General features: G+C 39.4%; 1 protein-coding gene and 1 pseudogene across 1 annotated transcript; both read right to left on the bottom strand.

Moving 5' to 3' along the window:
• Positions 1-6,131: 6,131 nt before the first annotated feature.
• Positions 6,132-8,912, bottom strand: LOC137995090 (uncharacterized). Its single transcript, XM_068840676.1, has 2 exons — positions 8,906-8,912; positions 6,132-7,423 (listed from the first exon to the last, which is right to left on the bottom strand). The coding sequence occupies exons 1-2, from the start codon at positions 8,910-8,912 to the stop codon at positions 6,132-6,134; spliced, it is 1,299 nt and encodes a 432-aa protein (XP_068696777.1).
• Positions 8,913-11,583: 2,671 nt separating this feature from the next.
• LOC137994348 (heparan-sulfate 6-O-sulfotransferase 1-B-like) lies at positions 11,584-12,661 on the bottom strand (annotated as a pseudogene).
• Positions 12,662-18,531: the final 5,870 nt, after the last annotated feature.

Below are 18,531 nucleotides of genomic sequence, written 5' to 3'. Positions count from 1 at the left end.
TTAAATTGCTTTTGGTTTCCTTTGTATTTCAGTTGGTCTGTGTCGAACGCCTGTTTTGCCTCGAGTTTCTTTTCCTGAGGATCAAGTTGAGTTGACATTAATATTTAAAAAGCCCAAAACTTGCTGAACCAACGCATGGTTTTCGGAAGTCGCAAACTCACCCCTTTATCTTCTTGTGTTGGCTATTATTCTTTTGTCTTCCTCGATGTCGGACATCAACAACGGATTCGAAATAAGCTTTAAACAACTCAGTGCGTAACTCGTAGACTACTTTGCGATATAGAAAATGAACGCTCTGCAAAACTCCTTATAAATAGGCAATTATCTATAGGTCGTTTGCAAACAATCTCTGGAGACAAAAATAACAATGTTGCAATGTAGAATTGCTGGTGGACGAACAAAAGGAGTTAATGAGAGAACCTATCTTTTTGTCCACCAACATCGTGGCGATGACGTAACGTGATAATCACTCATAGGCAATTCCGAGGGGAACAGCCTTAATCATGTAAATTCAGCGGGCGTTGCACAGACATTGGTTGCGGTCACACTTGAGAGAAACACAGTGTAACACTGGTGTTGACAGTACTCTAGCTAGTGTCAACTCACTGGTGTTGAATCCCTAGGGGAACACTGAACAATATATCTTGATTTAACGCTAGACTGAGTGTTAAAGCCGCAACCATTATCCTTTGTCTCAATACCTTTCATACCAAAAGAAAACACATACATTATTCGATCATAGTGAAGGACAACAACCTTTATGCGCGATAACGTCTGACTACCTAATTTCACCACCAAGCCTCGACTTGTAAATTTTAACATGAGCTAAATGCCAGAGGAGCAAACTTGTAAAGAAAACCCGCTTGCATACAGTATTCCATGTCGAGATAATGAGAATAATTTTGTGCAAACGAGGCTTGGTGGTGAATCTTGAGCAAATTTGGTAATCATGCATAAGGCCTATTGTCACCCTCAAATTATTGTATTGTAACGAATGGCAATTGTAGCCCACAAATTATTGGAGGCGGGTAATGAGTATAACAATTGTCGTCCATAACAAACCAATAATTTGTGAGTGATAATAAATGGAGGCTCCTTAAAGTTTAAGAGCCGCGCGCAAGCTGAGCACTAGTGTGGCGCATAAAGCCTGAATCGAGCGTGTTTTTCAGATTTTTGGGACGTCAGCGTGACTAAATCTGTGAAATTAACTGCTAATGGGCACTTTGCAGGATAGTGATCACATGGTACAAAAACCGCCATAGTGGAACGCAAATTGCGCACTGGGACATCTAAAACAAAGAAAATTTAGATTAGTTGCTTTGTTTTAGATGTCCCACTGGGCAATTTGCGTTTCAGTGTGGCGTGTTTTGTACCATGTGATCACTATCATGCAAAGGGCCCATTGTCTCGCGTTCCCTTCGGTAAATTTATTTGAAAATTGGCTCAGTTCTAACCACATACAGTTCATATCAAAACCCTATATTTGTTAAAATGTGGCAGAGCTAATCAAATATATTTAGAAAAATGACAAACAACAGAATATTTGGCAAAACCGTCCGTCAAAGACCTTGACTTTTTACCACTTCAAAATGTCAGGCAATATCATTTCCACAATGTTGCAAAGAATAAAAAAAATTTCACCAAAGGAAAGTATAAACGTTAAGTGTTAAAGAGGAATTTCCAGCTAAAGAGAGAAGTATATTCAAAACGGACATTTTTTTGCGTTCGTGACTTTTTACGGCGGTACTTCAGAACATTGCGGACATCTGGAAAGCGTTAACGATACTAAGCGGCCGATTAACGGGTTACAATAGCTCTGTATGTGTTATTTCTGTGAAGTGAGGATGGATCGCGTTTTAAACAAAACGAGATGCTTCCGTGAAGCATACACTGGGTTGCCTGTGGTACGTGTTACAGAAAATCAGAAGCGCTGAATTGTGTGGTATTGAAATACAGCATTCCAGTCTCTGAAGAATAACAAATAAAAGAGAAGCTAGAAACATTGGCTTCTGGGCTGACATGTTGATAATTTTCAAGTTCCCTCACAACTTCTTTTCACCACAAGTGTGCCCCCTGAGCATCTGAAAGCTTTGTAATACTAAATTTCACTGAAGTTAATCCCTGCCCGGCGGGGTTAGTGTCAGGATGGGAGACCAAAACAATAAACCCCTCACTGAAAAGAAGCTTCTGACCGAAAATACTATTAACACTAACAAATGCGAACTCAGCAAGGTACAGATTTTGTTAGCTTGCTTTATGCAAAACAAATATTGATGCAAAAGCAAATAACTATTGATACACAGTTTTTAGAAAGAGCCAGAAGGAAGTTTCCGGGGACGGTCGATCAAGAATAACATATTAGGGACCTTAAGCAAGCACGACGACGACGACTACGAGAACGTTGTCTGAAAATATTATTTCCCGTTACTGTAATAATTTTACGATTACTCCATGTCGTTCGGCTTGGAAAGTGTGAATGCACAACCCAAGAATAAAATTGATGAGAACGGTGTGGATATTCAGAGAGAAAATTGAAAATTCGTCATCATGTGCTCTCGTCCTCCACATGACCTCAAATTTGATCATTTCACGTCGTAGTCAAGACGAGAACGGCAAAGAAATGTATCAAAATGTAAAACGCACGTGCTGGGCGTGCAAAACTATTGTTTTTGTCCACTAAATATGCAAATTTGCGGCGTTCTCGTAGCCGTCCTCGTCGTCCTTGCTTAAGGTCCCTAATTACGACATGAAAACAACATTAATTTTGAACCGTGAATATAGAATATAAAAAGTTACAATCAGCGACAAACATTTTGGGAGATTTTTGCTACGTTCAAATAAATCGCAAAATCGAAAGTGACATGGCCGGAATTCAGCGGGCGCCGTGATTAAGTTACCGCGGCATGTTTACTCGCCAAACAGTGAAGCATCTGTGTCAAATGATGGCAAGATACCGGGTTTTTGTAAGTTTCTTTTTCTGTCAAGTGTTATAAAGTTTGAGAATGAAATGAGCGAAGTCAAAACAAAGATCACAATCGCCCAACTCTTGTTTATGCAAAGTCAAAATTTACTCTCCAAGACGCGTTCGACGTTATTTATCACCAGGTAATTTCATCATTTTGGAAATAGCAGCTACTTTATTATTCATCTGCGTCACAATTTTTCACTGATTTTGGGGCTCATTTTATTGAAACTCAAGCACGCTTCCAACAGGCCTGTGAACCCTTCCTGCTTACAGAGCAATACTAAAAAACTTCTCCCATATCACATTTCAACCTTAAGCTCGGAAATTGAATACACAACATGATATTATAATTCACAAAGGCAGAAAATACCACAGAATCTTTCCAGCGAAAAATTTATTGAAACAAACAACATATTTGCTCTAAGAGGCGAAAACCTCTTCCTATTTCATTGCGTGCGTGAAGGCAAGAAACTCAATCCTGTCAAATTACCATGTACTTCAGGTAAATACAGCTCACTTTGATTTCGGCTCGACGGGCGATAGATTGTTGTCGAAGTTCATTACTCGTCTCTTTTAAGATTCCACCGCCTGTATATCCAATTGACTTGCCATTATTGAGCTTCATAAGGGTATATTTTGTCCAAAGGTCTACTAAAATGCCATTCGCGTTACATGACTTTCGACGCCATTGCCGGTTAAGTTAATCGTTCTACTGTGTCCACCAGAGAAATCTACGCATTTCCCACTACCCTCTCGATCCTAAGAAAATACGCGCAGAAGGCTCTATGCACAAAGACACCACTTAGCAGGGGAGTGACAGGCAAGACTTTTACCGACACGGAAAAAAAAAAAAAGAAAAAAAAGGAAAAACAATAAAACAAACAAACTAAACACAGACCCCAACTGGGTTTGCCATACTGGCAACCCAGTAATAAAATACTGCATAAGACGACATGTGGCTTAGTTTCTGTTCAAAGGTGACCGCTTAATACAGGTAAAAATAACAAAGAAAGACAAACATAGGACTGCTACAGGGTGGCCGCGGCCGCTTAGTAGAAGTGGCCGCCTAATACAGGTAACAAATACAGCGTTTATATGAGCTAAAAATCGGGACTTTGAAAACTGGCTGCTTAATTAACAGAGGATGGCCATTTAATAAAGGGCCGTTATATACAGGTTCCACTGTATATTATTGTTTGTCTCACGATGTCATCACTTGAGAAGTGATAACAACGAGCATGGGCGTAGCCAGGATTTTTCAAAGGGGGGTTCACTCTTTGTCAAACAGAGGGTACTCGCGTTTTCGCAACCTGAATATTGTAGGTTGTTTGAGTAAAAAAACGGCTTACAAAGGGGGGGTCACGGGCACCCCAGGACCCCCCCTGGCTACGCCCTTAACGAGAACTGTACATCTTGCGTTAATAATAGTAGACTCTTATGACTTGCGTGTTCCACAACCTTGTAAGGCCAAATTTGATGCTTTGGTTGAGTGGTAATGTCCTAATGATAAAAAGTTAATCGGAAACATAAACTAAATCTGCTGTTTTTAGGTAAAAAAGTGGGTAAAATCTAACTTAGTATTTTAGCTCACACGTACAACATTCCTGACAACTCACTGAGAAGATATGAAATGTATTTGTTGCACAACGAGCTATTCGTGTTTAATTTTTGGAGAATTTCTGGGGACTCCATCGCCAAACTTGAAAAAACTGGCCAGTTTTTCTTAGTTTCAATACATTTCCATCCCCCCCCCCCCCCCTTCCCCATCCATGGATGCAAATAAAAAAGAATAGCTTGAGGCCTTCAGTTAACTTCAATTGTCATTGGCAACAAAACTACACCATTATTCTTGGTCTTAATTGACCCAAAGACGTGTCAATCATTAAAACATGGTCGTGGTACTGTAGGTAGTTGACCGATGTATCGGTCGACGTATCGGTCGATAATCGGACGATAGTCGGTAGTAGTAATAGCAGTAGTAGTTCTTTATTTAAATTCGGTTAAAAATCTTCAGTAATGAGAATAGCATTTTAATTACAATCATATGTAAAGATTAAAATAACTATAAAAAACTGATTATAGTCGTCTGTTGCCCTTAGGTCGACAGTCGGTCAACAGCCGATCGATCGTCTGTCGATAGTCGTCCCCAGACGCATTTCGATCGAGTATCGGCCACATGTCGGTGATATGGTGGTCAACTCTCTGTCGAATATCAGTCATGTGACGGATATAGAGATCAAGTGTGTTAATTAACCAGATGAGTCCTATGCCGATGACGACATCAGTTATTGCTATCATGCTAAGGAAGGAGGTGGGGGGAGGGGGATTTTACTGTGAGGCACGATTACTCTATGAAACGAACCGAAGAGCACTCCGAAGAGCACTGGGAACTAGGGACAGGGTTTAGGCGAGGGACAATCTTCTCTTTTTTGGGCTTCAAAATGTATCATCTAATTTTTAGCTGTTTGACGAGATCAATCGCAGGAAACTCGGCCCAGCGAGAGCCAAGGATGAAACTATTGCTCCCATTGTCCCCCGGTCGACCAATAACAAAAACCTGCACACAGCTTTCCTTTTTACTCGGTGAATTATCGGCGAAGTGTTGGCGAATTGTCGGCGAGTTAATTGGTGAAGTATCGGTTAACTAAGAGCTATTAATCTTGACCGATTCATCGACCATCTATTTTCCGACTGTCGATCGACTGTCGACCGATATGTCGACCGACTGTCGAGGATTGATCAGACTAAACACCTTTTGAAGCAAGGTAAGCTCAACTTCACCTCTCCACCGTCCCGGTTTGTCTAGTTTTACTTCGAGCTGTTCCCTTTCGGCTGGATCATAAAGGAAACGTTTTTACCGCGTTTTTTCCGTTTTCAGTTAACAAGTATATTAACTGGGATCCGACAATCTGAAGGTTGGAGATGGGATGAATAAATAAACTAAAAACACTGCTATTTTCGAACGGATCTTCGTTTTCGAGGTCTTCGTTTTCGAGGCCTTCATTTTCGATGTCTTCCGGTGTTTGCGAGGTCTTCGTTTCCGAGGTCTTCGTTTTTGAGGTCTTCATTTTCGAGGTCTTCGTTTCCGAGGTCTTCGTTTTTGAGGTCTTCGGTCTTCGGTCTTCGTTTCCGAGGTCTACCGCCTTTCCCTTGCGGTTGGAGCTGGTCAGAGGGGTAAATCGTAAATATTACTCAGATATCCTCTCCACTGTTGAATAGTTACATTCCTGACGCCAAAATATAACCTGTGGGCAGGAGATGCAGTGCTGGTGAAAGGACTAGGCCTTCTTCCAATTGATATTGCGCATCCAGTCCGGGCTGTACATTGGCTGAATGTAACATTGGCGAGGTCGATTGTTAAAAATCCATGTTTGCTATTGGCATAAAGCGATCCGCCGGCGCCAGCTTCATTGTTATGGAAATAAGAGTTTACAATCCTCAAAGATCCATTAGTTTTTGCAGTGATAGACAAGCAAGAGCCGGAATTGTTTTTCGAAACAGACTGGTTGTAAAACAACGAACCTTGAATGATTATAGCTGCCCTGTCGGACTGAACCACAATGCACTGCACGTCTGGGTTGTCATGGCAAGTGATGGAGATGAACTTCGCTTTTGTTTCTCTAGAACGTGAGAAATATAAGCTTTGCAAAGTTTGTTTTGATTTCCCATGGAATTTTCCATTGTGATATAACCTGACATCTTTGTATGTCTCCTCTGTAAGCGCCGTCGAAACGTTAACACTTATGAAAGGACCTTTACTGCCAGAACTGATAACCTTAGTGCAAGAAATGTACAAGTATATTGGAAACAATTCATCATCTTGAATCGATGTGATCTTCATGATTCCTCCTTCAGAACGACGTTGGCCGTATAGGCCATTGTTTTCAAGCATAGCATTTTTTATGTTAAGACTAACAGAAACACTTTTCCTTTCAGTTTTATTGAGTAGGAGAACGTTGATGCATTGAGAGTTATTGTAAAAAGTTGAATTGCTCTGAATATCAAGCTGGAAAGATGTAATGTTCTGTATTGCAATAGCCAAGGCACTTAAAGCATCATGGAAAGAACAGTTGTGGATTAGGACGTGTTGACAGTCGTCACAACTAATTGGCGTTTGTTGAAAATCGATTCCTGACAGCTCTAACCTGAATGTCTCCTGCTCATCATTTGTCTTTTGAAAATGAAATCCTTCAGGGCATAAAACGTGTGGAGTGGAGTATAAACCCTCAATAGTCAAACTTTTGTTGATATAAATACCTCGATGATCAATGGGAATATTGCGATCGGCTTTACAGCCATATGGGCATTCCTTGGTCCCACCTCCATCCAGATAAATGTACCCGCCATAGTCCACGTGATGAACGGCAAGGGCAATGGACTTACAAGGGAGACTTTGACTGCCACAAGTTGTGCAGTCATTTCCATGAAGAGACACAAATACTTTCGCGAGTTTGGAACCTGAAAATGTTAATGAGAGCAAAAATGTGTATTGCTATGCGAAGAGGAAGGACCATTGTATAAACGGTGTGCTCAACGATCAAAGACAAATTAACAAACAAATGACCTAGCAACAACGTCACCAATGACGGTTTTTGACGTCTTGTAAGATCTTCCTCGGGAAAATTACTAAATTCATAGTTCTTTTACTAGTTTTTTTTTTTGTGCAATTTTTTGACGAATTTTGCGATTTACGCTCGGATGCGTTTTGAGGCCTATTGTATAAAACTACGCCTTCAAATAATATCCAGTTAAAGTCCTGTATTTCATAACACTTGATAAAAGGAAAAAAAAAAAGAAGTGAAAAAAGATTAAAGTATCATTGCATTCCACCCCAAGGTAAAGAAACCGTGACCCTTAGGTATCGAACCGACTCTAGCAAGCTAGTGCAATTTACACTGAAGCATACGGCATAGTGATCGTCACAATGCCCGTCTCTACGATACGCTAATCAAACAAATGAAAACGTGGCTAACCAAATTCCTTAAAAGTTACAGGAACATAAAACCAATAAGACACCGTGGTGTTGCTATGGTAACTTCCTACATATATAACTTGTCGAGTGAATGATCTTGCCTTTTTTGGACACTAAGCAGGTAATACATGTACAAGCCTTCAATCATCTATCAAACAACAGGTTCCTTAAAATATGGGAATGGTTTTGAAACTGCTCGATGCTCCGCTTGCGCGCTTACGCGAAGAGCGAGGCTAGAACCAAAGGAATCTCTCAGTTCGTCCTCCTGGAAATCAACAGTGCTTATCTTTAATCAGTGCGTTTCTAATCACTAGCATGGCCACTTGTCAAGAGTCAAGTTCGACCTCAAAATTTTATTTCTCACTGGGACCCTTAGACCGGCAAGGAATGCGAAACTATTTTAAATATGGTTTAACATGAATCATCGTTGCGTATTCATAACCAAGCGGTCATCGAACGACTTGGCAATAACACTGATTTATTATTTCAGTTTTGCCTCCGTGTACAGTTTTTCATCACCACGAAAACCCCGATTTCTATGTTCAGCGTTTGACTTCGAGCGTGCTGCAAAAGAGAAGGAAATTGAAAGACTACATATTTCCCCTAAACCATTCCCAAACAAGCAGTAATTCAACTTCTCCTTGCGAAAAATAAGGGGCAAAAATCCTTTCATTTGATAACAACTTTGAAAAAGTCATTTGCAACGTTACAGAACGCACACTGAAGATGACAGCATGTTTTAACACAACTTTTAATAAAAATGATTTCGAATTAATGACGATGCTATTGAAAAAATGTTTAAATTGTCCTCAGTTTTAATTTTGTCAGAACGTTCTGCCGGTACATTTAGCACTACTGAGAAATTGCTCGAGGAATCAAACAAGGAACTCGATCATCAACTTAAAGGAATTATCGTATCACGTGTAAAAAATAGCTTAGCATTTGCTTAGTCTCTTCGATCTCTATACTTGACATCCGTCGTCAGTGGTAAGTTATACAGTTTCCACAACTCGAAATTAAGTAAACAGTTTTTTTCCTAATTTATCATTAGCTGACACTTCCTCAGTGAGCTAGCTGGTGCCGTCTATTTCGTTAAAATTATTGAGTTCTATGCATATCACTTCGGCGGTCAAGTAGCTGGAATCTTTGTCCAAGACTCACACTGTAGAAAGAATATCTACCAAAGTGTGAGACAGACTATTTTCCGAGTTAGGATTTCCCGAGTTGGGAACACAAATGTTCTTGACATGAATTGGAAATATATTTATATTAAACAATTAGATTACGAGCTCGAGATTTCTATCGCGTGATAGTTGACGAGGGCGCAGCCCGAGTCAGCTATCACGCGTAGAAATCGAGAGCGCATAATCTAATTGTTTTAGTATAAATCTACTACTCGTTTAAAAATTTGATCTAAATCCACTTCACAGACACTTCGCAAAACCCAAAAACGGGCCACCCCAGCGCACGCTGCTACGCTACTCGCTACTCACTCTCTATCACAGAATAGAACGTGAGTAGCGTAGCCAATCAGAGAATGGCATTCGTGATAGAACGCTAGTAGATTTATACTAAAATATAATAGAAATTCCACCAGATCCCTTAGATACTCCAACCCTCTGTGGCTGCTTACTCAAGCTCCCTCCCTATAAATCCTAGATCCACTGAATTCAATATGAGAGTCAGGACAGCTATTTATATTTAATAACAGACCTTAGTAGAGTCCTATTTGGTTGGCAGTCACAGGTCATTATTAATAATAATATTAATAATCATTATCACACTAGTGACTCAGATGACTGCAAAATGGAAGTCTAGTTTCAATCATTGCCTAGGGCCCTGACCAAACTAATGCGTTTTTGTATGAAAACGCATACTTTTTGATGTGTTTCCGCCTATTGTCCACACTTAAAACAACCAAAAACACTGATGAAAATGGAGACTTTTGAAAACAGTTTTAAAAGTGGAGCCTTACGAGAACGCATAGTTTTCAAAAGGCTCTGTTTCTACTGTGGCCGGGTGAAAATGGAGGCTTTTGAAAAAGCTTAATATACTGTCACTTCCATCAGAGTTTTAATGTAGATGATAAGCCAAAACGTACCAAAGTATGCGTTTTCGAATGAAAACAAATTAGTGTAGGGCCTACAATAACACAATTTGACAAAAAGATGACGTATTAGAAGTCAAAACAGGCCTAGAAATGTAAAGTGAAATTTAATAATTTTGTGCTGTTTTTGTTTTGTCAAAGGAGAATAAAATCAATGAATGATTGAAAAATAATGTATTGCGTACCAAATAATCAATAATAAAATTAACAACATAATATTAATATTGAAAAGTAAAAACAATTTACCTATATAACAAAAGTTAGTGTATGAAATAATTTTTCTTATTAAAAATATTTACTATAAAATAAATTTATAATATTTTTACAACCTTTTGCATTTAGAATTTACAACGACTATGTCTTTATAAATATGATCACTGAGTTATAAACATGATCCAAATGTTGAATGACAATGCTAAATTAATTTACATAATGTATACAGTCCAATAGGGAATCTTATTCCATGTGTGCTAGCTTAATATCCTTGCTATTATACAGCTGTTTCAACAATGTTGTGCTACAAAAGAATAAAAGTGTATGCGACAATGCTGATTGGTATGGGTAGTAAGACTGTGGTGTTGCTTGATTAGGTTCAGTGTCTTGGCAAGAAAGATGGGGAAAGCATTAACATGTTCAAGTTGTTTCTTTCTATCACACTGAAACACCTTTAGCTTGAATTATGCAGCCAGAAACCACCATTACTTAAAATACCTTTCAACAATGATTGTTGCATACACGGATTAGTCAGACATTTCTTGAAACATCTGCAAATGCCGATTTTTGGGTCTTTGATGGTCTATTTGATGCATAAATAACAATGGAATTTAATGTCACATTATCTATTAGCTCCTCTGCACCACAACTCTTCTTGTACTTAATCCCCTTGAGAGCAACATTCCTGAACTTCCCACCCCTCCCCCCCCTGATATTTTCCCCAACCATCAGGTATGAATTTGTTTTATTATATTGCTCTGTGAATTGGCAAGATGAACCGAATCCTGAACTGTGATTGGCTACCTAAGCAGGCAAGATGGCACTACTCACCCACGGGGTTTTACTGCTATGTCCCACAAGAAAATAGTGTTCTTTTGCTAAATAATAAAACCTTTATTGATCAAGCTTGTTCGGTCAAGATGGCTGCAAGCTGGCCTCGTTAATTTTTTGGTGTGTTTAAGGACCTTGACTCCATCCCAGTACATAAACACACAAGTTGAGGTCCATAAACATACACACAAACAAGAACTTGGCCAATATCCAACCATCTTGGTCAATAACCCATAATAGCTTGTCTGTTGTCCTAGCAGTTGAATCCCAGTTCACACATGTCCATTGTATGAGTGTAACCTTGTCAAATGTCATAAAAATGCATCGCTTACAATGCAGGTTACCAACAAATAAGTTTCTCCAACCTTAGCGTAAACAAACACTGATATACCTATTGATTAATTTAAGAAGCTATAACATGCCATTTCAGGAACCGCATGTGTCCATGCAAAGATAAGACAAGCATTTGAGCAGGAATTGAATAAAAATGACTGGATCAGTGAAATGCCGTCGCTAAGAATCTCTGAATAACATTTCTTCCTCGTCCTTTCTTTTAAAATAGTTTAATCTCTCAAAGAAAAGCTTTTCAGCAAACGAATACAAAGCAATATCTAGATTGTTCAATTCTCGAATGCGGGTGATATTCTGTGAATCCAGGACAATAGCTCCCGCTCTTGTCTCTTCAGTACTCATTTGAACAAAAGGCTGGCGAAATTTCATTCCAAACGTCCTCTCGAACAGGTACTGGCTTTCGATTTGATACTCCATAAGAGCAAAGTAAGCCATGCTGTCAAGATTTTTCATAGCACTTTGCAATAAAATCCCTTCTCTACGCTCGCGTGATATCGTGTTTCTGTTGTAACAACCCACAATGTCAAATCTGCAAACATCCGTGTTTGGCGATTTATGGCCAGATTTGAAGAACACTTCAAAAATTCCGGTAGTGTTACATCTGTCCAGTTCTCTCCTGTATAGCATGGTGGTAATTCCTCTTTCGTAGCAGCTCTGCCATTACACACACACCTCGCTGGTAACAGTGAAATTCACTCACAAACCTTAGAGACAGGCTCGCGTAAAATTGTAATGTAGAGATATTTTCTGTTTCGTCTCTTGCCTTCTCGTGGGTTGATGATATTCGGAGCACAGCTTTGCAATTCAGTCCAGTCAGCTTGCAACCCACACGGCCAGCCCATCGAATAACGAGAAAAAAGCCAAATCTTTTCGGAGTTAGGCCTCTTACATGTGCAACGTTTCCGTCTCGGAACACAGTCGCATGGATAGCTTATGTCCAAGTTTTTCACCAAATGTTTACCAAACTTAGTTTCACCTGTCTTTTGCATGTGTAGAAAAACAATTATGTCCTCTCCCTTGACGTCGAAAAGGTATTCCTTTCCGACGTTCGTATGAGATAATTAAATGTTCTAGATTCCGCGATGGCGTTTTGTGCGAACACAGCTATCGCTCGATCGTGGTAACCATTTTGTGACTACACATACATCAGAAAAATCCCAACGACACCAAAAATGGCCACGACTAAAATAAAATAAGACTTCAACTTTCCGTAAAACGTCATCGCCGAGTTTCCTGAGGCTTGCGAGATATATCGACCGCATTTACGAGCGATCGTAGAAACTCTTCACCGCGAACAATAATATGATATTTGAAACCAAACTTGCGCACATTGGGAGTCTGGTGTCCAGCCTATGATAACTGATAAAGTTCCCATGCCACTGAGAGCACGAACCCTCCTGGCACATTGTAAGCAATCAGGACAGAATTGAACTGATCTAGATGGATGGAAGCAGGGACTGTTCTTTAAGCCAGTTCCAGATGTTCCGTCAACAAGGAAGCAATGCAGAAAAACAGGGAGAAAAAAATTGCAAGAGAGGTGGCGTAGGAAAGCTTCTCGTCCTAAACCATTCCAAGGGGAGGGGGTCCTGCTCTCCCTCTCAATTCAATTTTCTCTCTCGCCGCTTTTTCTCGCTTCTGCCATAAACTGATAACCCATAGCCAGGGACTGGCTAACTGAGTGAGTCTGTAAAAGGTAGACTACTTTCAGTATATTTTTCTCTCCAAACTTAGAGACGCGCAGGGGTTTTTAAGATGGGTGTGGCTTGCACCCTCCTCCATCTTGTCCATACCTCCCTAATGTGCGTTCACAATCAAGCACCCTGGTCCCAGAGGTTTTTCTTGATTTTTCTCCGCATGAGATGAGAGAACCAGAACCGCGAAGCGGCGAACCCGAGTCGCGAAGCGGCGAGAAAGAAAATTTTTCTTTCTCGCCGCTTCGCGGCTCTGGTTCTCTCATCTCATGCAGAGAAAAATCAAGAAAAGCCTCTGGGTCCAGGGTAACGATCAAGCGTCGTAACAGAAAAGGACAGGCTGCCAGAAAATAAGAAAGTGTGGATTTGATTAATTCACATAAACCTAAGCAGAGGTTCTGTAAGTTTTATGCTAATACTTGTATACTTTCATGCATCAACACTCGGGTTCTTCTTTTCTTTGTTCTTCGAAACTATTGCAGAATTACCAAGGAAGCTTAATGGAAATGTCAAAATGTTTTCCAAATATTGGTAAAAGAAGTAAAATAAACTGAAGCTACCTCAGAATACATATATGTTTCTCCACCCCAGAGGGAAGGGTATCTTTTCTGACATCATGAAAATGTTGAGATTGTGTAAGCCTAAATGTAACCAACAAATTGAGAATTATTTCGTCAAAGGGCATAATCACCAATACTGGATTAGCTCACCTGCGTTGAACAGACACACCGTGACAATTTTTTTTTTTTTTTGTCAGGCTAACAAATCACTACTATTTTTATGGATAACATCACAAAAAGTTGTGTGTAAAACGATTCCCCCTTGCTACTATTTTGGAAAAGGCTTACCTCAAAATGCTGGGATTTCTTTGCAAGGACCCCATTTTGTTGTTGGTCTATTAGGTTAGACTCAGTTCCCCGGCACAGTAAAAACAGTCATGACAATAATTTTACTCCTTGTGCTTTTGCAATTCCTTCCAACTATTTTTATCATGCTCTGGTATCAACTCAGGGTCTATTATCCTTTATTATCCTTGAAATATTTCGCCGCTCATGATTGGTCAAAGCATGTCACATGATTGCATGAGACACAGCCAAAACTGAGGCGTATACTAATATTCCCTGTTTTTCAATTTGCAGGGTGTTCGGCAGCATGGTTGTTCAGAAAAATAGGAAAATAGAAAACTCATGACAACATAATGACAAAATTCATGATCAATAGCAGGACAGACGCATGAAAAACTGCCGTCAATTTGTTAATTGATGGACAAAGATAGCCTCCTGCATCAGCTATCCCAATCCACTGCTTTGGTCTATCAATAGTGCTACAAATGTACATATGACAATGCAAGCATTTTCAGAGGTCTCAATAACATTTGTTATAAGCGGCGACTGAAGGTGTAATAGGTGGCTGTGACCACTATCATTATCACTATTAAATCCAAACAGACGGCGGTAAGAGGTCCTACAGGCAGCGGTAGATCGCCCGTAACTGGCTGTTATTGGAACCCCTGGTTTTGATTTTAGAAGTTATTCTCCTTTGCTGTCATTGGGATAACAGCATCAGTTTCATTAGATTATACCTAAAAAAATTGAAGAGCAATTGGCAAACACTAGTCTTGCTTCAAAGGGTCAAAATTGTAACGTTTTAGTTTCTCTTGTCTCTCAATTCCCAAGAAGACTTAAATACAAAGAAAACAACACCAAATATAGAAGTTTGTCCTGAAAGCCTCGGAGCGATGTTAGAATATTGATATATCAAATGAGGCTTAGTCAAATTAACAAATTGACGGCAGTTTTTCATGCATCTGTCCTGTTATTGATCATGAATTTCGTCATAACATTGTCAAAGTAGCTGTGGATCCACGAGGCGATAGCCGAGTGGATCCGCAGACTACTTTGAGAATGTTATGACAAAATTCATTGTCAATAACAGGACAGACGCATGAAAACTGCCATCAATTTGTTTTTTACAATAAGAAATCATCAAATTGTCCGCTTTCGGCTCTCGTTGCATCACAAATTCATGTGTCTGTCCGCATATTGACAATAAAAACTAGCCAATGAGCGCGCAAGAATTTCGCAGTTATTGTAAAAATAACGTTTGAATATTTTTCTTGTGAGCAAAACTCATCACCACAAGTTCAACCTTGTTTTCTTTGATGAACCACCTTCATGACATGATTATCTCCAGTTTCAAATTTGATCATATAAGTACAAGTTCAGCATAAAGACATGACTGTGTGGAGACAAAATATAATTTTTCAATAACTTTCAATGGGTCTATGCAGAATGTTATCTGTTTATTTCAACTTTGTCACACATGAACTATATTTATACAGATATATTAGGAGCAGTGGAAAATCATTGAAAAATAGGTAAACAGTGTATCTCAGCTATGAAAAGAAATTTTGTAAACAACAGAGAACAAAGAAATAATCAGTCCCTACCATTTTTGTTAATTTAGGGAAACCAACACCTTAACACTAATAAATTGCCTTATTCAAAATCTACCAGAGGCTATAAATCCATGTTCAATTTTGTAACACATGCTGCTTAATCAGCCCAAAAAATAGGAAAAACAGGTTTCATCTTAAAAAAATAGGCAAAAATAGAAACTGGACACCCTGAGTTTATGAAAAAATATTTGAATAATAATAAACACAATAGCCCTCGTCTGACTATAAAAATATGCTTCAATTAAATATTCAAGCATATTTTGGTCCTTGGGAATAATCTATTCTATGAAGCTCAGTTTTCCTCATACTTCGCTCTCAGAAAATTGTTCACTTCTCTGAACAAATAACACCTGCGGATAAATATCCAAGCATACTATTATGCCAAATGGAGGCTATTTTTATATACATGTATATTACTGACAAAATGTTAATTGGAAGGGATTACTTGTATCCTGCAAATAGGGCAGAGTGGAAGGTAGGGCAGAGATGGAAGGAGGGGGAATAAAACAGAGGACAGATAACTTCAGAGACCAGATGACTTGTTAAAGGAGAACTGAAGGCTAGAAGATCAATTTTTTTTGTCTTATTATTGTCGAAATATAACGTCCTTTACCCAAAAAACCAGGAAAAATCCTTTTCCATCTTGAAAGGCCTTGAATTTGCCCAAAATCCTTGGTTGTTTTTCCAATTTGATCGCCCGCCATTTTGTTTGCTTTTTCTTCCGGTTACTTCCAAAAAAGGAATGTCCGCCGCCATGTTGTGACGTCATTGAGCACAAGCAAGCAGATGGTTTTCACTAAAATCTTCTGTTACCGTACGTAGTACTCCGCTTTCGTCGTCGTTAATACACATACGTTTATGGCAGAACTTGAACCATATTCTTTCGAACCAATGCGAGAAAGTTCAGGATCCGAGGAAGAGGAAGCAACCGAAAGGGAAGACTAAAGAAGGGGAAATACGACTTGGTGCAGCTCTGATTTTTGCTTGAACTGGGAGGCCGGGACAGCAAGAAAAGGAATGCATCTGTTCCCACGAGATAGAGGAGCTATGAACAAAATCTCAGGTGAATTGATTGTATTCAAAAGGCAATAAAAACAACTTGATTACTACGAGATTCTGTTGGCTGCTATTGTTTTGTCTGTCATTTCGATTCAATTTGAGAAACTTTAGTTTACAGCTCTTAACTATTAACAGATGTGCCGGCCGATCGAACTATTCGTTGTGTAACGCAGCATTCTAGCTTTTCGACCGTGTGTTTGCAAAGAAAAGTGTTACAAACTGCCATAGTGGGGTCTGCGTCAAACACGTGCATTGTGAGCGCTTCGATTAATGAACAACATGTATGTAAACATATAAGCTCTGTTCGTAATTTTGCGAATTTTCAAACTTTAATTAAACATCTTTATGATCGTTGTCGAGTTTATAAAACCCAGCTTGAAGTGCGAAGGCTATTCACGAAATGACGTGCCCCAGTTGCTTGCAAAAACAACTTTTCGGTTCACTTCTCCGGCGCTGGGTTTGCCACTGAAATCTCCCGAATAAAGAAAACATAGCTTACTCGCGGTACATGCAATTATCGCATCGATCGCTGTGGCCAAGACACCTTCAAAACAGGAGGGTTCGAAATGATCCGAACAGATGTGACAGTGCTGGATATTTGGCAAGTTTTTTCTTCTAAATTCGGATGATCTATTCCTTTAGAAGGACTTCATTTTAAACAGGGAAACGATGAGAGTTCTACCAGAACAGCCTGCAATAGCGCACTGAACCATTTTTCAAGTTTCCCGCGTTCAAGCAAGTGTGCGCATTGACGTCACGCTTAGCGCCCAAGCCTGCTATAGTACAGTCAAAATGGCGGACTTCCATCAAGTGATCAATACGGATCTTTCTGGCCTCATAAAAACGTCAAAATGTAAGGAACCTCTCAAATACTCGATTATTTCCTTTAACTAAGTTAGTATTAAAAGAGATTTCTTAAAACATAAAACTATAAAAGTTAGAGATAACAAGTTAAACCGACGTTTCGGAGTAGACATCACTCCATTATCAAGGTAAAAATGTTCTATGATGCTAAAATTACAGTATTAAAAACGATTGACGCTAAGAATTAACATAATAAGCACGTGCGAAATTGGCTATAAGAATACTTTAGCACGAATGGAATCCGATTGCACATTGAGGCTAGGCTTAAGTGTTCTTATAAATAACATTTCAAACACTAAGCAATCAAATTTGTTTTTACATTTTTTGAGCACCTCAAAGCGTTTAAGCAGGTCCCGAGGGATCGACCCGTGTGCGTTCTTATAGTGTCTGGCAATAGCCGAGGACTGTTGCTTATGTCCCTTTACACGATTGTGTAAATGTCCGCGTGTGTAGCCTACATAACCTTCATCACAAAGGTCACATTGAAATTTATATACAACACACTGCTGATTTATGATCGGCGGCTTTGCCTCTTTCACTTTCAGTTCCTGTTCAATTTTTCTGCTGGTAAATACAGGCTGGATGGTTTTGTTTACTTTCAGGCTCACTAAGTTAGGTACTACAAATATGGCGAAGGAAAAAATATTTCATTTTTATCTCCAGTTCTCCTTTAAAGAAGATTGCCATGAACAGCAGCATCTAGAGCAAACCATTAAAATCAATGCAACAGGCTCAAGGACAAAAAAAACCACTTTATTAAGCAAATTCAAAACCAAAATACACAAAAAGTTAGCACCAAACTAGCATCCTTGCCAATCTGCAACTTGACACCAAAAGTTATTTTTTAGACAAGGAGGGAGGGTATGATCACAGAATAGCCAATCTGCACATCCATAACTTGTGATTCCAGTTCTGAAAAAGAGTGGATTAAACAAATTACAGAGTAACACCCCCCACCCCCAAGCCCCAAACCATTTTTATGGTGAGACCTTTTCATCAGTAGAACAGCTGTATGACGCA

Source organism: Montipora foliosa, chromosome 3, assembly GCF_036669935.1.
Source record: "Montipora foliosa isolate CH-2021 chromosome 3, ASM3666993v2, whole genome shotgun sequence".
Lineage (NCBI taxonomy): Eukaryota > Metazoa > Cnidaria > Anthozoa > Scleractinia > Acroporidae > Montipora > Montipora foliosa.
This window is presented reverse-complemented; position numbering and strand designations above follow the sequence as displayed.